The 26,806-nt window shown below is 37.0% G+C and overlaps 1 protein-coding gene across 1 annotated transcript in view; it reads left to right on the top strand.

Moving 5' to 3' along the window:
• Window positions 1-26,806, top strand: part of Cntnap5bl1 (contactin associated protein family member 5B like 1) — a 985,855-nt gene that overhangs the window by 896,614 nt on the left and 62,435 nt on the right. The window contains 1 exon segment of the mRNA NM_001329899.4: window positions 25,259-25,389. Within this exon segment, the coding sequence (NP_001316828.2) occupies window positions 25,259-25,389 (131 nt within the window).

Here is a 26,806-nt window from a genome sequence, read left to right as displayed (position 1 = left end):
TTTTCCTTTGTCAGATATTTTGATAGCGTGAGACAAAGTAACTAATGAAAGGTTTGGGAATATCTCAGTCATTAAAGTCCTTGTCACACAAGCATGAAACCTTCATAGCTGGGCATAATAGTGTATGTCTTTAAGCCCAGATCAAGAACCTAGAGACAAGCAAATTTTCAGGACTGGCTGGTGAGTTATTCTAATTGACTCCATGGACATGAGGTACATTGAGGAACTGTGTCTCAAAACCTAAGACAAGATTAATAAAGGAACACACAATTTCCTGCTCCCAAACCCCATGGGAGAGAGAGAGAGAGAAAGATCATTACCCAGAAAGGTGGGCACTACTGAGACTGCAGGGCAGGAGAGACCCCCAATATTGCCTACCCTTCCCAAATTGTTGTCCCAAGAGGAAACTGTATAGGGCCTCCAGAAACAGGAAGATAGGAGCACTCAAGCTGCAGAAACACTGCAGTCAAGATGGTGCCTGGATCTAAAGGAACCTGGTCAAACAGCACCCAAATCCTGAGGGAGGGAGAGCTAGACCTTAAGAGGGGAAAACATGCCTGGGAAGCCAAGGAAAACCACTCACTGCCCAAATTTTTGACTCTGGAGGAAACCACCTAATACCATCTCGGCCAACTGTGCACAGAGAGCCAAGAGAAGGCAAAGCAGGCCCTTCTGGTTGCTACCCTCACTTAGAGCTGAAACCCAGGTCCGAGGAGCGACTTCAGGCCCGAGACCAGAGGTAAGACCAACTTTTCTGCTCCAAGTGACCTGCCCGTTGGACTAAAGACACATGTCCACAGGAACAGTTGAAGACCAGTGGACAGGAACAACTACACGCCTGAAAGCAGAACACTGTGTTCTGAAAAAATGACTGAAAGAAAACAGGAAAACATGTCTACAGCACTCCTGACACACAGACCTATAGGACGGTCTAACGATTGTCAGAATAGCAGAACAAGGTAACACCAGAGACAACGTGATGGAAAGAGGCAAACACAGGAACCTAGCCACAGAAACCAAGAATATATGGCATCATCGGAACCCAATTCTCCCACCAAAGCAAACACTGAATATCAAAACACACCAGAAAAGCAAGATCTAGATTTAAAATTACATTTGATCATGATGATGGAAGACTTCAAGAAAGACATAAAGCACTCCCTTAAAGAAATGCAGGAAAACACAAATAAACAAGCAGAAGCCTATAGAGAGGAAAAACAAAAATCCCTGAAAAAATTACAGAAAAACACAATCAAACAGGTGAAGGAAATAAAAATTGAAATAGGAACAATAAAGAAAGCATAAATGGAGACAACCCTGGATATAGAAAACCAAAAGAAGAGAGAAGGAGCCATAGATATATGCATCAACAACAGAATATAAGAGATAGAAGAGAATCTCAGGAGCAGAAGATTCCACAGAAATCATTGACACAACTGTCAAAGATAATGGAAAATGGAAAAAGAGACTGGCCAAAAAAATATAGGAAATTCAGGACACAATGAGAAGATCAAACCTAAGGATAATAGGTATTGAAGAGAGTGAAGACTCCCAGCTCAAAGGACCAGTAAACATATTCAACAAAATCATAGAAGAAAACTTGACTAACTTAAAGAAAGAGATGCCCATAAACATACAAGAAGCCTACAGAACTCCAAATAGATTGGACCAGAAAAGAAACACCTCCCGTCACATAATAGTCAGAATACCAAATGCACAAAACAAAGAAAAAATATTAAAAGAAATAAGGGAAAAATGTCAAGTAACATATAAATGCAGACCTATCAATATTACACCAGATTTCTCACTAGAGACTATGAAAGCCAGAAAATCCTGGACAGATGTCATGCAGAACCTAAGAGAAAACAAATACCTGCCCAGGTCCCTGTATCCAGTAAAACTCAATTAACATAGATGGAGAAACCAAAATATTCTATGACAAATCCAAACTTACATAATATCTTTCTACAAATCCAGCCCCACAAAGGACAATAAAAGGTAAAGCCCAACACAAGGAGGCAAGCTACACCCTAAACAAAGCAAGAAACTAATCATTTTCCAACAAAACAAAGAGAAGACAAGCAGACAAACATAATCTCACCTACAAATATGAAGACAACAGGAAGCAGCAATCACAATTCCTTAATATCTCTCACCATCAATGGACTCAATTCCACAATAAAAAGAAATAGATTAAAAAACTGGACACGTAATACAAACGAGCATTTTGCTGCCTAAAGGAAACACACCTCAGAGACAAAGACAGACACTACCTCAGAGTAAAAGGCTGGGAAACAACTTTCCAAGCAAATGGTCGGAAGACACAATCTGGAGTAGCCATTCTAATATCGAATAAAATCAATTTTCAATAAAAAGTCATGAAAAAAGTTAAGGAAGGACACTTCACATTCATCAAAGGAAAAATCCACCAAGATGAACTCTCAATTCTAAATATTTGTGCTCCAAAGACAAGGGCACCTTCATACATAAAAGAAACCTTACTAAAGCTCAATGTACACATTGCACCTCACACAATAATAGGAGATTTCAACACCGCACTCTCATCAATGGACAGAACATGGAAACAGAAATTAAACAGAGACATAGACAGACTAAGAGAAGTCATGAACCAAATGGAATTAACAGATATTTATAGAACATTCTATCCTAAAACTAAAGGATATTCCTTCTTCTAACCACCTCATGTACTTTTTCCAAAATTGACCGTGAAATCGGTCATAAAACAGTCCTCAAAAGATATAGAAAGTTACAAATAATCCAATGCATTGTATTAGACAACCATGGTCTTCAATAACAATAGGGAAAGAATACCCACATATACCTGGACGTTGAACAATGTTCTACTCAATGATAACCTGGTCAAGGAAGAAATAAAGAAAGAAATTAAAGACTTCTTAGAATTTAATAAAAATGAAAGTACTGCATGCACCCAATCTTATGGGACACAATAAAAGCTGTGCTAAGAGGAAAACTCATAACTCTGAGTGCCTGCAGAAAGAAAGAGGAGACAGCATATATCAGCAGCTTGACAATACACATAAAAGCTCTTAACAAAAATAAGCAAATATACCCAGGAGGAGTAGAAGGCAGGAAATAATCAACTGCAGAGCTGAAATCAACCTAGTAGAAACAAAAATGAAAATTCAAAGTATCAACAGAAACAGAAGCTGGGTTTTTGAGAAAACCAACAAGATAGATAAACCCTTAGCCACACTAACCAGAGGAAACAGAGAGTGTGTATAAATCAACAAAATCAGGAATGAAAAGGGACACATAACAACAGAATCAGAAGAAATTCAAAAAAGTAATCAGATCCTACTACAAAAGCCGATATTACCAAAACTTGAAAATCTAGAGAAAACGGACAATTTCCTAGACAGATACAAGGTACCAAAGTTAAATCAGTAAACAATTTAAGTAGCCCCTAAACTCCTAAAGAAATAGAAGCAGTCATTAAAAGCCTCCAAACCAAAAAGAGCCCAGGTCTAGGTGTGTTCAATGCAGAATTCTATCAGACCTTCATAGAAGACTACATACCAATGCTTTCCAAACTATTCCACAAAATTGAAACAGATGGAGTGCTACTGAATTCCTCCTATGAAACCAAACTTACTCTTATAAATATTCAACAAAAAATCCCAACAATGGAAGAGAACTTCAGACCAATTTCCCTTATGAATATCGATGCAAAAATCCTCAATAAAATTCTTGCAAACCAAATCCAAGAGCACATCTAAACATCCATCCAGCATGATCAAGTAGGGTTCATTCCAGGGATGCAAGGATGGTTTAATAAATGCAAAACCATCAAGGTAATCAACTATATAATCAAACTGAAAAACAAAATCCACATGATCATTTTATTAGATGATGAGAAAACATTTGACAATTTTCAACACCCCTTCATGATAGAAGGCTTGGAAAGAAAAGGAATTCAAGGCCCATAACTAATCATAGTTAAAGTCATATACAGCAAACCAATAGCTAACATTAAACTAAATGGAGAGAAACTTGAAGCAATCCCACTAAAATCATGTACTAGACAAGGCTGCCCACTTTCTCACTACATAGTCAATATAGTTCTGTAAGTCCTAGTCAGAGCAATCAGTCAACAAAAGGAGATCAAAGGGATACCGATTGTAAACAAAATAGTCAAGATATCACTATGTGCAGATGATATGATTGTATATATAAGTGATTCCAAAAGTTCCACCAGAGAATTACTAACGCTGATCAACACCTTCAGCAATGTGGCTGAGCGTAAAATTAATTCAAATAAATCAGTAACCTTCCTCCACACAAAAGAGAAAGAAGTTGAGAAAGAAATTACGGAACCGACACACTTCATAATAGGCCCAAATAATATAAAATACCTTGGTGCGACTTTAACCAAGCAAGTGAAAGATCTGTATGAGAAGAACTTCAAGCCTCTGGAGAAAGAAATTGAAGAAGATCTCAGAAGATGGAAAGATCTCCCAAGCTCATGGATTGGCAAGATTAATATAGTAAAAATGGCCATTTTACCAAAAGTGATCTACATATTCAATGAAATATTCATCAAAATTCCAATCCAATTCTTGATAGACTTAGACAGAACAATTTGCAAATTCATCTGGAATAACCAAAAACCCAGGATAGCTAAAACTATCCTCAACAATAAAAGGAATTTCAGGGGAATCCCAATCCCTGAACTTAAGCAGTATTACAGAGCAATAGTGATAAAAACTGTATGTTATTGGTACAGAGACAGGTAGATAGACTAGTGGAATAGAATTGAAGACCCAGAAATGAACCACATACCTATGGTTACTTGATTTTTGACACAGTAGCCAAAACCATCCAATGGAAAAAAAGATAGCATTTTCAGCAAATGATGCTCGTTCTACTGGAAGTCAGCGTGTAGAAGAATGCAGATTGATCCATTCTTATCACCCTGTATAAAGCTTAAGTCCAAGTGGATCAAGGACCTCCACATCAGGCCAGATACACTCAAGGTAATAGAAGATAAAGTGGGGAAGAATCTGGAACACATGGGCACTGTAGAAAATTTCCTGATCAAAACACCAATGGCTTATGCTCTAAGATCAAGAATTGACAAATTTGATCTTATAAAGCTACAAAGCTTCTGTAAGGCAAAGAACACTGTTGTTAGGACATAACAGCAACCAACAGATTGGGAAAAGCTCTTCACCATTTTTACAACTGACAGGGTGCTTATATCCAAAATATAGGAAGAACTCACAAAGTTAGACTGCAGGGAGACAAATAACCCTTTTAAAAATGTGGTGCAGACAGCTGAGGAATGCCGAATGTCTGAGAAACACCTAAAGAAATGTTCAACATCTTTAGTCATAAAGGAAATGTAAATCAAAACAACCCTGAGATTTCACCTCACACCAGTGAGAATGGCTAAGATCAAAAACTCAGGGGACAGCAAATGCTGGCGAGGATGTGGAGAAAGGGGAATATTCCTCCATTGTTGGTGTAATTGCAGACTGGTACAACCATTCTGGAAATCAGTCTGGAGGTTCCTCAGAAAATTGGACATTGAACTGCCTGAGGATCCAGCTATACCTCTCTTGGGCATATATCCAAAAGATGCCCCAACATATAAAAAAGACACGTGCTCCACTATGTTCATAGCAGCCTTATTTATAATAGCCAGAAGCTGCAAAGAACCCAGATGCCCTTCAACAGAGGAATGGATACAGAAAATGTGGTACATCTACACAATCGTATATTACTCAGCTGTCAAAAACAATGCCTTTATGAAATTCATAGGCACATGGTTGGAACTGGAAAATATCATCCTGAGTGAGGTAACCCAATCACAGAAAAACGCACATGGTATGCACTCATTGAGAAGTGACTATTAGCTTGAATTACCCTAGATGCCTAGAACACATGAAACTCAAGACGGATGATCAAAATGTGAATGCTTCACTCCTTCTTTAAAAGGGGAACAATAATACCCTTGGCAGGGAATAGAGAGGCAAAGATTAAAACAGACACAGAAGGAACACACATTCAGAGCCTGCCCCACATGTGGCCCATGCATATACAGCCATCCAATTAGACAAGATGGATGAAGTAAAGAAGTGCAGGCCGACAGGAGCTGGATGTAGATCTCTCCCGAGAGACACAGCCAGAATACAGCAAATACAGAGGCGAATGCCAGCAGCAAACCACTGAACTGAAAATAGGTCCCCCGTTGAAGGAATCAGAGAAAGAACTGGAAGAGCTTGAAGGTGCTCGAGACCCCATATGAACAACAATGTCAAGCAACCAGAGCTTCCAGGGAGTAAGCCACTACCGAAAGACTATACATGGACTGACCCTGGACTCTGACCTCGTAGGTAGCATTGAATATCCTAGTAAGATCACCAGTGTAAGGGGAAGCCCTTGTTCCTGCTAAGACTGAACCCCCAGTGAACGTGTTTGTTGGGGGGAGGGCGGCAATGGGGGGGAGGATGGGGAGCGGAACACCCATAAAGAATGGGAGGGGGTGGGGTTAGCGGGATGTTGGCCTGGAAACCAGGAAAGGGAATAACATCGAAATGTATAAAAGAAAAACTCAGGTTAATGAAAAAAAATGTGGTGCAGAGCTAGTCAAGGACTTCATAGCTGAGGAATGCCAAATGACTGAGAAACACCTAAAGAAAAGTTCAACATCTTTAGTCATAAGGGAAATGCAAATCGAAACAACCCTCATACAAGTCAGAATGGCTAAGAACAAAAACTCCAGTGTAAGGAGATGCTGGAGAGGATGTGAAGAAAGACAAACAGTCCTCCACTGTTGGTAGGATTGCGGACTGGTACAACGATTCTGGAAATCAGTCTGAAGGATCCTCAAAAAATTTGACATTGCACTACCTGAGGATCCAAATATACCTCTCCTGGGCATACACCCAAAAGATGCTCCAACAAATAACAGAGACACATGCTCCAATGTGTTCATAGCAGCCTTATTTATAATATCCAGAAGCTGGAAAGTACCCAGATGCCCTTCAGCAGAGGAATGGATCCAGAAAATCTGGTATATTTACACAATGGAATACTACTCTGTTATCAAAAACAATGACTTTATGAAATTCATAAGGAAATGAATTGAACTGGATAATATCATACTGAGTGAGAATTCAATCACAAATAAACACACATGGTATGTACTTCTTGATAAGTGGATATTAGCCCAAATGCTCGAATTACCCTAGATGCACAGAACACATGAAACTCATGAGGGATGACCAAAATGTGAAAGCTCCACTCCTTCTTTAAAAGGGGAACAAGAATACTCTGGGGAGGGAATAGGGAGGCAAAGTTTAGAACAGAGACTGAAGGAACACCCATTCAGAGCCTACCCCACATGTGGCCCATACACATACAGCCACCAAACTAGATAAGATAGATTAAGCAAATAAGTGCAGGCTGACAGGAACTGGATGTAGATCTCTCCTGAGAGACAGCCATAATATGGCAAATATTTAGGTGAATGCCAGCAGCATACCACTTAACAGAGAACAGGATCCACGTTGAAGGAGTAAGAGAAAGGATTGAAAGAGCTTGAAGGGCTTTGAGATCCCATATGAACAACAGTGCCAGCCAACCTGAGCTTCCAGGGAGTAAGCCACTATCCAAAGATGATACATGTACTGACCCTGGGCTCCAACTGCATAGGTAGCAATGAATAGCCTAGTAAGGCACCAGTGGAAGGGGAAGCCTTTGTTCCTGCCAAGACTGAACCCCCAGTGAACGGAATTGTTGGCTGTAGGGCAGTAATGGGGGGAGGATGGGGAAGGGAACACCCATATAGATGGGATGGCAGAGGGGTTAGGAATATGTTTGCCTGGAAACCAGGAAAGGTAATAATAATTGAAATGTAAATAAGAAATACCCAATTTAAAAAGATGGAGGAAAAAAAGATTAATAAAGGAAGATGTATTTGTCTAATCATGTTCTAAATATGTATATATACTTGTAGCTATACTCACATTTCACACACACAAGATATTATATATGCATATATATATATATATATACATATATATATATATATATATATATATATATATGAAAATGCTGTTTGTGTAGGGCATGAATTAGCCATCATATACCAACCAAGAAGCACAATATCTCACTTATGTTTGGAATTAAAAACATTCATCTGATGGAAGTTGAAAATAGAGAATTATTTATTAGACATTTGGAGAGCAACATGTATGGAACAATGGGAAATCTACAAATAAATAAAGGACAAAGTGACCCATGGTTACTAAACTAAGAATTGGATGTTCTTCTGGGTGTCATTCATTACAGTTGCTATAATCACAATATCATGTGCCTTTTAGTAAGCTACCAGAACATATTTCATAGATTTTCATTTTAGATAAATGACAGATGTGTGTATGCTTTGTCTAAGGTGATTCAAAACACTGTACAATGTATAAAAAATAAATAAATATGACATGCCACAATGTGTTCAAATAAATAAAATATTACATGACACAATACATACAGATAGCAAACTACCACAAGACACAATGTATAAAGCATCACATGACACCTTATTCACTGTATATTGTTTCTATTTAATGATGACAACAAGAAAAGAAATTTAGTCATAGGGATATAGTTCTATTGGTGGGCAAGTATTCTGGATTGATACACATAAAATCAGCCACAGTGGGACATACATACAAGTCTAGCACTAGTTGACGAAGGTAGAACCTAAAGGCTCAGAAGTTTAAGATAATTCTTATCTGCATAGTGAGTTTGAAGCCAAACTTATCTACTGTAGACCATTTGTTAAAGATCAAAAAGCCACACCAAGGAAAACAGTTTGACAGTGAAATAAAAAAGCCTTCTGAGTTGTTATTCTGCAGCAGTTGAATGTTTCTGAGAAATGGCTTTCTATCATACTATATTTTGGCTATTTACTTAGGAATTGTCTAGGGACTTGCCGTGAGACATATATTAACAGAGACTTACCAGGTAACAAGGTCACAGAGAACTTGCTACCATTTTCGGTCGGTACTTTTTGTGGTCAATATTATCCCAGACCATAATGAAGGAAATTGAGACAAAGTGGGTTTAAATAAATTTCCTCTCATTAAAGAAGCATATCATACTGGGGCTGATGTTTAATTGACAAAACAGTGGTTTTCATGCCCAATATCACATATAACAGGCATGGTTGTGTGTGCCTTAATCCCAGCAACTGGCAAGTGGAAACCTAAATCAGAATTTCATGGCCATCCTTCTTTATATGCTGAGTAGGATACCACAATAGACCACATGAAACCCTGTCTCAAAGGTTGGGACAAGGGTATAAATCAGTGCTATGAAGCTGACACTCTGCTTTAAAATCTGTGTGCATAGTTACTATAATACATAGTTTAGGGTTGATTGGCCGAGAGAAGTTCTTGGTTTGTAGTAGCTCTGATATAAATGAGCCTCTCCAACAGACGTGTATACACAAATATTCACAAATTTCCTTTAAAACTTAAATTGTAGACAAATAGCTCTGTGGTTTCATCTCAGCAGGTGTACTTTGGCTGAAGTGTGAATTTACTGAGCCCAAATATCCACAAATAACATAGTAATTAAGGCACAGGATTCTTATGCAGCTGTTTCAAACAGAGAAGTAGTTCATATCTAAATATTCAGGCTATAAAAGAGAGGTACTATAGCAGAATCCTGGACTTGTTGACACATGGTATTTCTTGTTCAATGGCAATAGGAGCAGGGCCTGTCAACAACATGATCTGTAAGTAATAGACAGTGGCTGTTCTAGATTCTCTTAATGTAGCCCAAGAAGAAACCATGACCATGGTCAAGAATGTGGTCATATCCATGTATCACACAACACCATCCCCTACTGCAGTTGCTGGGGTCAGAGGACAACCTCAGCTGCTTCTTTGAAGCAGGACCTCTTGTTTTGTAATATATGTAATGATAAAGTTGGCCACATTCTCCTGAGATTCTCCTGTTGTTGCTTCCACTCTAACTATAGCTCTGGAGTTACTGATGTATACTACTTTTCAGATTAACATGGGTTCTCAGAATCTGGACTCTGATAGTCATGTTGGAAAAAAATACCCAAATACCATCAAATCACATCATACACATGGTCTAAGATGGTGTGTTTTGTTTTAGATCCATTGCTTTAACTATATAAAGACCATTTCAGCCATTTGATACTTCTCAACTGAATTCTTTGTTTAGGTCTGTACCCTATTTTTAATAGGGTTAGTTGATTCTCTGGAGTCTAATTTCTTGAGTTCTTTGTATATATTGGATATTAACCCTCTATCAGAAGTAGGATTGGTAAAGATTTTTTTCCCAATCCCTTGGTTGCGGTTTTGTCCTAATGACAGTTTCTTTTGCCTTACAGAAGCTTTGCAATTTTATGAGGTCCCACTTGTCCATTCTTGGTCTTAGAGAATAAGCCATTGGAGTTCGGTCCAGGAAATTTTCCCAAGTGGCCATGTATTCAAGGCTTTTCCCCACTTTCTCTTTTATTAGTTTGAGTGTACTGGTTTTATGTGGGAGTCCTTGATCCACTTGAACTTGAGCTTTGTACAGCATAGTAAGAATGGATCAATTTGCATTCTTCTACATGCTGACCTCCAATTAAACGAGTACCATTTGTATTTTTTTTCTACTGCATGGTTTTAGCTACTTTGTCAAAGATCAAGTGACCATAGGTGTGTGGGTTCATTTCTGGGACTTCAAATCTATTTCATTGATCTACCTGACTGACTCTGTTCCAATGCCATACAATTTTATCACTATTGCTCTGTAATACAACTTGAGTTGAGAGATTGTCATTCCCACAGTATTTTTTATTGTTGAGGATAGTTTTAACTATCCTGGGTTATTTGTTATCCCAGATGAGTTTGTAAATTGCTCTTCTACTTTGTTAAGAACAGAATTGGAATTTTGCTGGGGATTGCATTGAATCTGTAGATTGCTTTGGGCAAGATGACCATTTTTACAATATTAATCCTGACTATCCAAGAGCAGGGGAGATCTTTCCATTTTCTGAGATCTTCTTCCATTTCTTTCTTAAGAGAGTTGAAGCTCTTGTCATACAGATCTATCCTTTGCTTGGTTGGAGTCACACCAAGGCATTTTATATTATTTGTGACAATTGTGACGGGTGTCGATTCCATAATTTCTTTCTCAGGCTGTTTATCCTATCAGTTGAGGAAGGTAACTGAATTTTTTTAGTTATTTTATATACAGCCACTTTGCTGAAGTTATTGATCAGCCTTAGTAGTTCTCTGATGGAACTTTTCGGGTCAGTTAAATATACTATCCTATCCTCTATAAATAGTGTTATTTTGACTTCTTCCTTTCCTATTTGTTTCCCTTTTACCTCCTTCTGTTGTCTAATTGCTCTTGCTAGGTATTTGAGTCCTAAATTGAATAAATAGAAATGGAGTTGGCATTCTTTTCTAGTCCCTAATTTTAATGGGATTGCTTCAAGCTTCTCTCCATTTAGTTTGATGTTCTTTTGCTGTATATGGCTTTTAATATATTTAGGTATGGACATTAAATATCTGATCTTTCCAAGACTTTTAACATAAAGGAATTTGAATTTTGTCAAATGCTTTCTCGATATTTAATGAGATGATCATGTAGTTTTTTTTTCCTTTGAGTTTGTTAACATAGTGGATTACATTGATGGATTTCTGTATATTTAAGCATCCCTGCATCCCTGGGAGTAAGCCTACTTCATCATAACTAATGATCATTTTCATGCATAATTTTGGCTTCATAGAAGGAAGTGGGTAGGGTTCCTTCTATTTCTATTTTGTGGAATTGTTTGGACCATATTAGTATTAGGTCTTCTATGAGTTCTGATAGTATTCTGCACTGTGGTTGGTAGTGAGGCTTACCTGGGTTTAAAGAGAGCAAAACTATAGCAAAAAAAATCCATGATCCTGGAGAAAACATTCTTATGCCAAAAATGACTGTATTGTGTACTAATCTTAGGAAATAAAAACCTACAAAGCAACTTACAGAATGAACCACATTCCTTTGATTGACAATTTTAGGGTATAGTCCATCAGAGCAGCAAGCTCACAGAAGCAGGAACATATGATAGCTTTCCATTTTGTATCTGAAGTCAGGAAGCAGAGAGAAGTGAAAAGGAGAGGGAGAGGGAGAGGGAGAGGGAGGGAGAGAGGGAGAGGGAGAGGGAGCTGGTTCTCCCTCAGCTCACTTTTTACTAGCCCAGGATCTCATATCATGGAATGATGCCACCCACATGCAGAATGGCTTTTACCACATTAATTTACCCAATCTAGGCACTTTACTGCAGACATTCTCAGAGGTTTGTCTTTTACATAATGTTAGATCTGTTCTCTCTTTTTTCCTTATATTTATTTACATTTCAAACTTTACCCCAATCCCAGTTTTCCCTCGGTAAATCACCTATTCCCTCCTTTCCTCTGCTTCTATGAGGATGCTCATTACAGATTTCTGTTATAGTTTACTCATCATGATATTTAAACCCTGCCTGTCTTCAAGTATGATAGAATCCCATTCTCCTTCAATGTACAGGAGTGTCACTGTGATAAATAGTGGAGGTATTCTGTGATCTCTGAGTTTAAGAGTAGCTTGTACAATATTTTACTTGTGATTAGCTTGTATTGTGTTTTTAAGCAGCCTATAAATGAATCCACCCTACAGGCAGGCAAGACTGTGTACTAGGTTGTTTCAAAAATCATTTAAGTAACTTGTGTGAGTGTTTCTATATAAATACACTCTTCTCAGAATTGGCTTAAATTCCCATTGTATTGCTAATTATGCACACACCTTTTGTTTATGTTCTAGCTTTCCCAGGACCTTCAAAGCACTTTACAAATATTAATTGCAAACAGTAAATAACACCTTGGATTTATAATACAGAGATCACTGACAATTTAAGTGTTTGTCTTTCCAAGCATTCTAACATTAATATCCCTAGTACTGCCTAAGGGCAAAAGCAAACACCATGGAAGAGTATTGTAAACAATCTTCCAGCACAGTAACCATGGATATATATAAAATAATGGTGGAAGATACTGGAGGTGATAGAAGTGACTTTTATTTTAAAAACCATGGTCATGTATTAACTTTAGCTATACATATTTATTTCCATCTGTCACTGAAATCTCTGGACTCCCTTTTAGCAGAGGGCATTTTCTAGATAAAATGAATGCAAATAAGATGCCTTCTATGTGACAGCTTGTTTTGTGCCTCCCTTATCCAGAGAAACTGGGTGATTGGGATATGTGGGTCTTTTTTGGTTACATTGGAATTCAAGTGTAACTAAGTTAGAATTCACAAAATATGTTTTTGAGTCATACTTTTTTCCCTGAAAACACAACCAAACCTAAACCATTGGACTTTCTATGTCATCTCACCACTCCAGTGATTCATCTTTTTTCTAAAATTTCTTGTCACAGTAGAAAGATGTAAATTTGAGATGATGGTTGGGATTTCTGCTCGTCTGCTGTCTGCCCAGCAAATTGTGTACCCACAGCAGATAACAGTTACTAATGAGACATTTCCAGGCATCCATCTCTTTGTTCAGCTCTGCACATGTTTCTTTTTCAGATCCCTATGGTGTGAGAGTAGCCCTTAAATGTGCTGCAGAATTAGTAGAGATGCAGGCAGAATCATTTTAACAGTGTCAAGAATAATGACACTGAGAAACAGCATGAATTGTGATGATGATGGAAAAGAAGACCGTGATGTATGTGAGGATGATAGAAATTAAGGCAGTGCAGTATTTATACAGCTCCCTTATTCAATTCCTGAGCATGTAGCTTCAGAGAGTGTAAAAAACAAAATCAAAATGATAAATGCAATACAACTTAACATTTCTTCATTTTATGTTCCATGTATTAAAGTATTTTGGATGGCTTCATTCTGCACAATGAACTATGTATTCATGTTGCATCCATTCCATACTAAGCTATACTAAGGTATTTCTATGAATAAACAGGGCCATCTAGACAATATCTTGAGGTCATGGAATCAGATAAACTGATTATCTGAAGCTGCTACTCTTCTTTCTTGCCTCTCAGAGAAAGCATGCTGATGAATAGGTGTATGAGCTCAAGAATTAAAAGAGAATACTATCCTAAGGAACTTTATAGTGATTCTGTTACTAAAGAAGTATTGGCTATCTTATGGAAGACCATGGTTTTGATCTCATACAGCATATCCAGATTTCAGTTTTATGACCTGGGAAGAAGTAACGTGAAGTTGACCTTGAAGCATGACTTTAGTGCAATTTTAAAATATGTGTGGCTACAAATGTGTTGAAGAAGTCAGTCATCTGTTAGTAGCAGCTTCTTGTTCATGGTTCTTAGACTGCCAAATTTGGTCTTCACCTCTCTCCCAAATTCTAGTCTCACATTTCTCACTAGTCATTGAACTAATAACTTTCTATGCAAAATGTGGTAATTTTACCTCTCATAAAATATTTTTATTCATTCTTTCACATTGTATTAAATATCTCTATCGACTTTATTATTATGCAACACAAAAGCAACAAAGATGAATAAAAGATCCATAATCTCAGTTCTTCTAGGGGTCACACTGCATTGGAAGAGTCACTTTTTTTGTTTATTATGAAGTTTTAATATGGTATTACAATTCTTCCATCTATATTTTGAAGGGTCACCTATGTCAACTATCAAGGTACTGTCCCAAGGTGTTATGTTCAATTCCTATAGACCATGTTACCTGCATCCTTGGATGTAATGTGAAAAGAAAAGCAATAGGAAGAGGGACTAAAATGTGGGTTATCTCCAGAAGACAATATTTTCAAGTTTTTGGAAGTCATACTTTAATCAAATATATACCCTAGAAGAGAAATAATTTAATAATATGACAAACCTTAACTAAGAAGATGCACAAGGGTTCATCAGGTTTATTATTTTTAATACTATAAAAACCCATTTAAAAATTGTGGAGAGCATGGGTCAAGGCAAAGAAGATTTTCTAGAGTAGAAATATTTCAGCTGATATCTGGTGACTTATATTTGGTCCCTGATTTGGGAAACTTGACTCCAACAAAGAAATCACTTGTATAACATGTCTTCTACAATACAAGTAGGAATGGGAAGAAGCTATAAGAATATCCAGTTGTCATAGACAAAATGACTGATTGCTAAAGAGATGGATCTAAAGAACGGGTTGGTTTCATGTTACCTCTAGCTGTAACATCCTAGACATTAAGTTTGCTTCCTTTGTCTTAAAGCATAGTACCTGAAAACACATCCTTCAAACACAAATGATTTTTTTTTACTTCTCTCACTCTGACTTCTCTGATTTCAAACAGAGTTTACCACTACCATCTACCCCAGATAGGAGAACTGATTTTAAAATTTTCTAAAATGAATCTTAGATCATCACCTGTTATGCAATGTCTTCTACAGGTCTATAAGTGAGAATGCTTTATCTTTCCATGGATCCGTGTTAGAAAGTCATGGATCCTTTGGAAGGCAGGGCCAAGTTTCTTGAGGAATAAGTCCTAACATTTATGCAAGTCCTTCTCCTGCCACTTTACTTTCCTAATGTGAGGTGGTAGAGAAGTGTGTAGCTTTCCCAGACATCATGCTTACTTTACCTTGACAAGCTATAGAATTGTGGAACTTCCCCAGATACTGTGTTTCCATTTTATCTCAACTGAGGTTGTGGATGAGCACCTAAGCATAGCTTTTTCATCGATGATGGGAATAAAAATGTCCTCCTGCTTGCTCAGCAAGCACACTACATAATAAGTCTTTTCTACAGCCCCTTCTTCTTATATTCATAATTTTTTTCTTTTCTGAAATACTTTGTGATTTCTTTGGTTAGACCTGGACCAGCTCCCTTGTACTACTACTTTTCACCACTTTTTAATGACTGCTGTGGTTCTCTACTACTACCTGGTACCTTGCTTTTTTGAGTTGGTTTCTGTAATACTGAGCATGCAGAGGGATGTACACATTGTGTGGAACATGTCAATATAAGGCATGCATAAGCTGAGCCCTTTACAAGACAATGGAGATAAATAGATAATGGAGGGAGTTTCTCAAGAGAGAGAAGTTGTACCTCTCTGCAGCACTCCACTTACCAGGCACTATGTCTCAGGTAACCTCCCAATGTTCTTTCATTATATCAGTGTCTGAGTGTAGAAAAACAGTCTAAGAATATTCAAAACCAAAGACGAGTAACATTACTGGCCAATAGCATAAAGTTTTCACTGTTGTTATGAAAACTATCTAGAGTTAAAATAAATTGGATCATAAAGGCTACTATGAAATTCATAATGCTGCAACTACGGAACTTCTTAAAGACTAAGACTAATTACTGTATTGAGTCCTAATGACTTTTGCCTTCAAATCACATAAACCATATGCAAATAAGAAAAAATATTTTCCTTTTAATTGAAGTAAATTGTATTTTGGTCTCTAAGGAACAAAACACACATCTTTAGAAGCTTAATGGTATCTCTAATTACATAAAGGTTCAAAAATCTCTTGTGAACCCAGTGTCGCATATACATGTGAAGATTGAGCTCAAATCATAGATCTGAAACAAAAAGCTGGATTAGATTTGTTTGCACATGTTCTGGTTTAATTTCTGTTTCAGTGGAAAAAAAAACACCCCGACAAAAAGCAACTTGGGTGACAATGGGTTTTATTTAGGTTATACTTCTCTAGAACACCCTACCATTGCAGAAACCTCACAGAAACAGGTGAGGGAAATGCTATTCACATTCTATGTACAACCAAGAGCAGAGAGAAATAAATGTGTGCAAACCTGCCTGTTACATTGTTTGTTTGTTTTTTCCTCTCCTTTACATATTGTTTAGGATCTCTTGCCTCAGAAACAGTATCATTGAAAGTGGGTCAGGACCTCCCACATCAATCAAAAGAGAGTCTGTCACAGAAATGCCGACAGGCTAAGATGATGTAACCAATTTTTCAATTAAAGTCCTCTGTCCAGAAAATTGATGATGTGTCGGGTCAACAGTTATATCCTAATATCCATCATGACAGAAGTTAAAGAAATTCTTAATTTCATCATTCAGCATATTTTTCTACCATTCAAGAAAGACTCCTCTTCCATAAACCAGAGCATAGGGAAATAGATGCAAAGAGAGTCCTACAGGAAAGCGCCAACTGGTTTGTATTCACTTGCAGTATTGAGATGGTTCTGACAAACACATTTTTAGCTAAAGGTAAGTTAGGTTGTGGAATATTTTGTTCTAGCATAAACAGAAGCAGAAGAAAAAGATAATTGCTTCTTATTAAAGTGCTTAGAATTCAGCTGAATAAAGTAAACTGGAACCCATCTACTGGATTCGCTGGAGGCCTTGGTGTCCAATTATTTGCTCTGATGATTTTCAAGGTTGTTTTGAATTATGAATAAATTGAGCTCATGAAAACCATAAGAGCAGAGCTGATGACAAATACTTAAAACAGCCAGGTTTCTGATTCAGAAGAAAGTCTCAAAGGGCTTGAGGGTAGCTGAGTTTTCTCCTACTAATCTGCCCTTCTCCTCATCCAAAATAGAAATGTGTGGAATAAACTTTACATGTACATTTGTACAAAGATACCTATTACTTCTACTGACTACAACTTTGCCAATAGGCTTCAAAAGAATCAATTTTAAAAAAGGAAAATTAAAAAAAATCTCATTAAATTTCTAAAGAATGTATAACAAGTGCTAAGGGTTGTAGTTGTTAACATTTCCATTTCCAGTTACCAATGCAATATATTGTCAGAATGTTTTCTTCCTCTTATAGCTGAAGGTGTGTGCTGTTTGATAAGTATCTCTGTTTGTTACACACTGTAAAACCACTAGTGTATGGGGTTTACATTTTCAGAATCTATATGTATTTCTGTGTGCTACCTGTATTTTGTACCTGTTCTTTTTCACTTATAAGAATGCTCTACATTCCATGCTGAATCATCATAGTTACAAACGGAAGGGTTTCCTATGTCACTGTATACACAGACTGCATTTAATTCATCCATGCTTCAGTAGAACCCTAATGTTTACCTTTATATATAGAGTATGTATCTCATGCAGAAAAGTAAATGGGATGCATATATCTCTTTGAAAGGCTCATTATTTCCATTAGATGGAATACACACACACACACACACACACAGAGAGAGAGAGAGAGAGAGAGAGAGAGAGAGAGAGAGAGAGAGAGAGAGAGAGAAATGTACAGTTCCATTTTGAGATTTTTCAATACATTTATTTATTTATTCATTTACTTGTTTGGTGTGTGTGAGTTTGTGAGTGTGTGTGAAAGAGTGAGTGTGTGTATGTGTGAAATCATGTGAGAGTGTGTATGTGTTCATGTCTATGTGTGGTTTTTCACATGTTATCACATGTGGAAGACAGAGGACTACTTGCATGAATCAGTTCTTCCTTCTTACCCCAAGAGACTTGAAGATCAAACTCAGTTATAACTTGGCAGCAAGTGCCTTTATCCAATGACCCAAATCATTACTTCCAAATCTTAGAAACACATGTATAGAAGCATTCACTTTGAGTGATAGTTTGTATATGCTTAACCCAGGGAATGGCAGTATTAGGAGGTATGACCTTCTTGAAGTAGGTATGTCACTGTTGGCATAGGTTTTAAGACCCTCATCCTCACTGCCTGGAAATCAGTCTTCCACAAGCCTTCAAATCAAGATGTAGAACTTTCATCTCTGCTTGCACCAGGCATCACTGGATACCGTGATGTTCTTGTCTTGATGACAGTGGTCTGCACCTCTGAACATGTAAGTCAGTCCTAAATAATCGTTGTCCTCATAAGAGTTTTTCTGGTCATGGTACCTCTTCACAGCAGTAGAACATTGACAAAGACACCTTGTTTTCAAAACAGTTATGTACATTGTCATACATATTCTGTAATAGTTTGTCATTCTTCTTTGTCTTGCTAAATCTTGTTACCTCTTGTCACTTTAATAATATTCATATCAATCAGTCAAAGATCATACCTGACTATGGTTTTGACTGACATTTCCCTGATTGAGTACCATTCTCTTTGGATATTGTGTATGTTCTTTGAAATATCCATTCAAGATTTGTCCATTTCATCCAGGTAGTTTTGTATGGCTGTTAAGTAGGAAAATCTTTATTTATTTAGATGTTACTAACCCCTTAGCTAGATAATTTATTGGGAAGTAATTGTCCCCATTCTGTTGGTTCACATATTTATATGTTGTTTGTTTTGTTTGCTATTTAGATATCTTTAAAAATGACACTTGATTCACATGTTATTTGCGTGCGTGCGTGTGTGTGTGTGTGTGTGTGTGTGTGTGTGTGTGTGTGTGTGTGTATGTGTGAATGAAGTATGCATTTAAGTGTAAACGTAAGTGCCAAAGCACCCCTGTGGAATGAGAGAACAGCAAGCAATCCAGAGTTAGTTTCCTCCTTCTCTATGGGTTCTGGAGCTTGATCTCATGCCATTAGTCTTGTACATTACTGCCTTTTCTAGCTGACGATCTGGCTGGCACTGAGAGGCTAAGTAGGTTGACACAAGTCTTAATTGCCTTTGGCTATTTTTGCCATTAATTTTGGCTTCATATATTTAAAATATGTTTCCATATTTTGGTATGATTTATTTTATAGTTTCAGATTGTACAGTATGAGTACATTCTAGGTCATCTTTTGAACATTATGTAAAAGCTGTCTTGTTTTGTTCTCTTTTGTGGACCTCATTAGTTTTTTCACAACCTTCTACTGAAGAGGCAGTCCTTGTCCCTATGTACATTGATTGAGATCTAAAAGGAATTAGTCTGGGAGGAGTAAGATGGGTCAGTATATGCTCTGAATATATCTAAGAAACTCTCCCCAAATAAACAAACTTATTTTCAAGCATTGTGACTTTTTTGTGTGCTTGTTTTTAACTCTAAGCTCTTTGTTATCTTCCGTAGATCTAGAAGCAAATTCTATGCCATCACCATTCTCTTGGAAATACTATTGGCTTACAATATTATTTTATGTCTAGGATACTTTTGTTCTTCTTACTCAGAATTCTTTTTACTCTTTAGGGGTATTGTGGTGCCATATAAAGTTAGAATTCTGTTTCCTTAAATATTATCATTAGAATTTTGATACATTCTAGTCAGTCTGTATTTTACCTTGGGTAATATGGGCATACTGATAATGAAACCTCTTCCAATACATAAATTTTGTTGGGAATTTAAGAAAAAATAACTTATGGGTCTTCTAATTTTATAAGTATATTATTTCATCTAACAATCACTTGTATATGCCACTGTAAACATATGTTCTAGAAATGGTTTTTAAGTTCAGAATGGGTAAATATAGTTTCTCAAGTTAGGTATATTGCTTATTTTTCTTTTCTTTGACAGCAGAATGGCATTATTGTATTCATTGTTTTCAAGACTTCTAAGCAGAGCTTTCCGTTTGTATGTTGTGATCAAATAGGTGGATGGGGGGGGGAAGAATGATGAAATTTAAATTTCAATGTAAGCCTTATGAAATGTGAGAGAAAATCTGTAAAATTACTGATGTTAAATGTTCAGATTTATTTCATAGACTTAAATTTCTTTATATTTGAGTTTTATATAAAATAACAATATTCATGTAATTTTTCTAATTATGGTGTTTGTTTCCTTCTTTGTTTTTTTTTTGTAGTGCAAAATATCAAATACAGGGGTCATGTATGTTTTAAGCCCACTGCTCATTCAATGATAGTAATCACATTACCCTGAAAAGTTTTGATGACCTAATAACAAAGTATGACATAATATTTAAGACACACAATGAAACCAAATTGAGTAACCAATGATATTTCAATTATATTGGTAATAATATCTAATTAATTTTGATTTTCTTCATGCCAGTTTAACATGTTTACCAAATTCAGAGTGACATTATTTAGAAATAGAAATTTAAGTGATATACTTAGTTAATATGAAATCCTATTGGAACATGCTGAGAGATAAATATACTGAATAGAGTCATTTAAGGCAAAGAAGACAGGCTTGCAGAGGCACAGAAGCATCCTTGATAGGTCCAATAGCCATGTAAGCTGATGTTAAAAACTTTACTGTGAGTGATGCTGACTCATGAAAAGAAACAAGGAACACACACACTCACACAGACACACACACCATGTTCTTTCTTTTGAAAACTTTAAAAAGGAGCATATTAATAATCTAACTTCAATATTTTAGTCTCCAGAATAACCCTGTCACCATTTACCCTAGGGATTTGTAAAGGAGACCTATGGAGCTACAAGATTATATGAGATTTTCAGTTTATAGAGGCATTCAGGTATGGTCATACCCTGTGATTTTCAACATTAGCCAAACACTGGGCAAAGGAAAACCAACCAAGAGGTAGGAGAAGGATTCAACAGTCAGTTGAGAATAAAACTAGAGCCAGAAATAGTATTCAAATAATTTATCATGAAAGCGAAGAATGATTCGAGCCACTGACATAATTTAGATATAGATTGTGAATGAGTAATTGGATTTCTAATTGTTCTTTATGATATTAGCATTAGTTTTGGGTGAATGCTTAAATAAATATGATAGGATTATGATTGAGAGTAATGAGGACACAACAATTAAAGACAGGAACCAAGAGTAGAGCCTATGGATTTCGAGTGTACATCAGGAAAGAGTAAAAAAAAATATAGCAAATACTGAAATATAGAAAATTAAGGACATTTCTTTTAAGATGAGAAAATAGTAATTAGAACAAGGTCATATATGTGATGAAACAAACATAGATTGCAAAGGAGGGAGGAATGGTGGTTCCTCATGTAGTGTATTTAACTAGACATGAAGGATAAGAAGAAATATGTAAGTTGGCATTAGATATTAACATAAGTAGTTTGCTTGTCGTGACTTACAAAGGAGTAGGAAAGATGTGTAAAGCATTTGCTACACAATTTTGAGAATCTGGGTTTGAAGCCCCAAATACTATAGAAAACCTGACACAATTGCATGTCTAAAATTTCAGCATTCTTAATGTAAGCAGGGTGCATAGGAGGCTGAGACTAGAGAATATCCACAACTCATAAACCAGCTAACCAACCATGAGCCATGAGAATTTATTTCAATAAAGGTGGAAAACTAATCTAGGACACATAACACTGTCTTGTGACTACACAAATCTGCACCTATAGTACACATACACAACACACACACACAACACACACACCCACCCACACACACACACACACACCACATCTTGACTTCTAGGGAGTTTACAACTTACAGGTAATACATCATGCTGTATGTTAGGATATAGGTGATAACAAGTAAAAATAAGTTTCTGATCTTGAAGAATCCAGATCGTTTACTGAAAGATATGATATCATGTTGAATTCTGAAAGATGAGTAAAAAGAGTCCTACTGTGAAAACTCCCATAGAAGGCACTTCAGCAGGGGAGGAGGTCACTTGGACTGCTTCATTCCAAAGGAAGCGTATGGTATTTAGAAGCAGCTAAATTTAGTTTGTATTCCACTTGACTCTAAAATTAAGTAAATAGACTAAGAAGTTCTTCAATTCCCAACTCATTTTTTTCTAGATGAACACAAATGACAAAAACAACTGTAAGGAAAGAGGTTTAATAAGGCAAGTGATGCACTTCTATCCAGTTCGGTGAGATCATTTTTTTAGGATGTGAATGTGGTTCCCTTGAAGAAGCATCCTCATCACTAAGTTTCATTCTACAATTTTTTTCTGTCATATAAATTTGGCATTATCATTTTTGCTTAAAGACTTTTATCATATTATTTATCATATTCATATGCTTATTGTGTGTTTTTATATGAAAGTACATTGTAACATGCCATGTGAGTGGAGGACAAAAAACCAACTTTTGTCACAGTTCTCTTCTTCTGTTTGAGAACCAGGGATGGAATCAAAATAATCAAACACATTTACCTTTTCAGATGTCTCACCAGACCCACCTATTATTTTTAAGTAGTAATGGATAATCGCACACAAATACAAACAGATCTGGAGAGAGAGAGAAGCAGAGAGAGAGAGAGAGAGAGACAGAGACAGAGACAGAGACAGACAGAGAGAAAGACAGAGACAGAGACAGACAGAGAGATAGAAAGAGAAGAGAGAGATACAGAGAGTGAGAGAGAAAGAGAGAGACAGAGAGAGACAAAGAGAGAGGAGAGACAGAGAAAAAGAAAGATACAGGCAGAGAAATAGAGACAGGAATAAAGATGAAGTTTTATCTCAAAGTTATAAAAATTAAGGGCTAAGAAAGATATAATTTGTGTGCTTCAACATTAAAAGGGCCCACTAAAATTTCATGGGGTATTTGTGGAGACAATACTGCATACTATTACAAATGTTTGTTTATTTCAGGAATACATTTGAAAAAGAGGATAAAACTACACATTTAAAAATACTTTCATTTTTAATTTTTGTATTGTAAACAGCAAATTTTTGCCCTTAGACATGTAGAGAAGGTGTCCACAGAATGCACCATACTGCTAATGTGCAATGGAGAGAAAAGTGAGACCACAAGTGAGATAAATGCAGAATGATCCATTGTCCTCAATGCACTCCTGACCTGGCAGTTTGCCTATTCTTTAGTTTGTTATGTTCGTCATACATTCCCTGTGATAGTCTGCTACCTCTGTGACTATAATCCTAAAGTGTTTAATATTTTGTGGTTTTGAGGGAGGAGAATGGGGTAAAGAACCATAGAGAAGAGACAGTAAATATTTTCTTTCACAGAAGGACACAGAAAAAGGAAGGGGGGTTTCAAGCACTAGAAAATGAGTAAGAACATCAATCTTGAATGAATACCTTTTATTTATTTTCTTATGCTTGTTAGTGATAGGAAAAATTAGTGAGCAGAAGGAGGTCAAAAAAAAAGAGAAAATGTAAAGGACTGGATCATGCTTCTTGGTCAAAGTTTTGTAAATATACTTTTCTCTTTAATGTCCCTCATAATATGACACTGTACTATGTTCACAACATTTTTTGCTCCCTTGCGTACTCAGTGAGAGAGAGTTTCTGATCTCTTGAGGAGAGTACAACTGTACAATGCATCTAATCACAGAGAATGAGCAAAGCATCGTGTGTTATGAACTTGGGCCACTCTGCTCAACTATCTGAGGCAGCCACATTAGAAAGATGAAATGAATACATGCTCAGGATTAAGAACCCAGTGAATGTTTGCTTTCTATATCACATTTCATATACAGTAGCTATCAAATTAAAAGGCAATATTCAGACTGCTGTAGCCCTTTTGCTTTTTCTGTATTGTCTTCCTAGATCACTCAGTCCTCTTCCTCATTTTCATATACTAAAAGGCAAGGAAGGAAAGTCCTTCATATGTCTTTCCAGACTCTTCTAAACACCCTTTAGTTTCCATTTTTATATAAGTTGGCTCTGAGGTTGGGTTTCAGTGGACTGGTCTCATGTCTTGGTAGATAGTTAACAGTGTCTTGGAAAATACTCTCCTAATAAAATTTGAATTTCCTAAGGAGTTAGGAAGCTTTAGACTTTTTTACCTTATCTTAACTACACAACACTAAAACTAGAGATACTACGTTAAATCTCAATTAAGTGATGTAATTTCAATACAGTGATTTCATTTCAGTAAGTAAAAACAGAGAAGTCTCCTCTCTCTTAAGTTCAGAAGAAGGAAGGTGATTGCTGTAGAATCATGTCAGGAGAGTAGCCATCATATATATGTTCATGTTCTCACATTCTAATTAAAAAATAGGTCTGTTGGTGTGCTTGTTGAATTGGATCTCTTATTTCCACTCTCCTCCCCTGCCCTCTTTCCCTTCTCTTCCTTCCTGTCCCTGCTATCTACCCTTTCTCCCTTGCTTTTTTTCTAGCAGGGTTTCAGTGGCTAGGCAAACTGGCTTGAAAACCCTGACATTCCTGCTTCAACCTGCAAAGTGTTAAAACCACAAGACTATTGCACTAATCTTAAACTAGCTTATTAATTTAAAGTGGCATATTCAGAAACAACAATAACATCAACAAAAACAACACAGAAACGCATGAATATGAATATTAGTTATTTTATATATTCAGAAGGTTATATTACAGCTTTGATGAATAGATGGATATTTTAAAAGTTAATGCCATGTTATTGAGACCCAGAAAACAAAATAACCAATTTATGAAAAATTTGATCACAATTTTTCTCGTTGTGCTTCGTAATCTTAATTCTAATTCCTCCCTCTGTTTTTCTTTCAAGGAAGTTTACAGATTCACTATCAACTAAGCAAGGTAGAAAGTCATGTGTTCACCGTCGGCTCAGAGAATCTTGCCAATAGAAGAGTGCACGAGGTGAATATGAACCGAAATGGGCAAGAACTTTCCATTCAGGTACCTAACTTTGCACTTTTCACACAGCTTGCATGCCAAGGCTTCTGAATCAAACATGTCTGAACTACATCAAAATGCATACTGCCATGTTCCTCCTTCTCTCTGGCATTGTGATCACCTGGGAAAGAGCTAGAAATGCAAATTGTTGAATCCCCCACTAGTGCTATCCTATCATAAATCATTGGAGAGGAGGAAGCAATAGACATTCTATTTGTGCTTAAGTTTATTCAGCTCTCAACCAGATTAAATAAAGAACAAGAATGGATGATTGCAAAGAAGAAAGTACAGAAGACTGTATCAAGGGCTAAAGGGAAACTGGGCACAGATTACTGGTGGGTACAGTGGAGAACACAGGTGATACAGAAGCCCTTGTGAAGGCACAAGGCTCCTCTATATATTAGTCACTTCCTAGCATAAATAAAAAAATTTTCTGAGTAGAAAAGACAGATTTTTGAAGGGTTTGTGTATAAAAAGGCAGGAATGAGTGTAGTAGACTTCTGTAAAATATTAGTGATTGTATAAAACCTCAACAGCAGAGCAGGGCAGATTTTCATAAAGTGTAGCCAAACTTGAGACAACATTTTTTGATTATAATTGAGAATGTTAGCAAGCTTACGAATCACTATTTTGCTTATGTAAGTTTAATGCATTCATCTTGAATCCTCCAAATTTATAACATCAAATGCTCTCCACTTTCCTTGTCACCACCCGATGCAATGACCTTTTTCTCGGAAGCTGACATTGCTCTTTTAATCTGTGAATTTTGTATCCTTTAGAAGAGGCTTTACACATTCTAACTAGCCTATCTCCTCTTACCTGGACCTGAAAGCTTGTGCATGCTCTCTCCCATGAATGAGGTAAATAGGCAAGCTTTCTAAGGCCTTCCATCCTACCTGTGAGTTAGTTCTCTTGGTCTTCTCACAAGCACATCTTCAACTTCCTTCTGTCTTCTAGACCTATGAGCATCTTTCCAGTTCCACAAAACAGTTGTCTGAAGCACAAAACAAGTATTTCTTATTTACATTTTGAGTGCAATTCCCTTTCCCGGTTTCTGGGCCAACATCCCCCCAAGACCTCCCCCTCCTCTTCTTTATGGGTGTTCCCCTCCCCATCTTCCCCCATTGCCTCCCTCCCCCCAACAATCTCTTTCACTGGGGGCTCAGTCCTAGCAGGACCAAGAGCTTCCCCTTCCACTGGTGATCCCACCAGGATATTCATTGCTACCTATGAGGTCAGAGTCTAGGGTCAGTCCATGTATAGTCTTTAGGTAGTGGCCCAGTCCCTGGAAGCTCTGGTTGCTTGGCACTGTGGTTCATATGGGGTCTCGAGCCCCTTGGAGCTCTTCCAGTTCCCTCTCTGATTCCCTCAATGGGGGTCCTGCTCTCAGTTCAGTGGTCTGCTGCTGGCATTCACCTCT

Source organism: Rattus norvegicus, chromosome 13 (assembly GCF_021556685.1).
Source record: "Rattus norvegicus strain SHRSP/BbbUtx chromosome 13, alternate assembly SHRSP_T2T, whole genome shotgun sequence".
Classification (NCBI taxonomy): Eukaryota; Metazoa; Chordata; class Mammalia; order Rodentia; family Muridae; genus Rattus; species Rattus norvegicus.
Note: the sequence above shows the minus strand (reverse complement) of the source record. Positions and strands in the feature narration are given on the sequence as shown.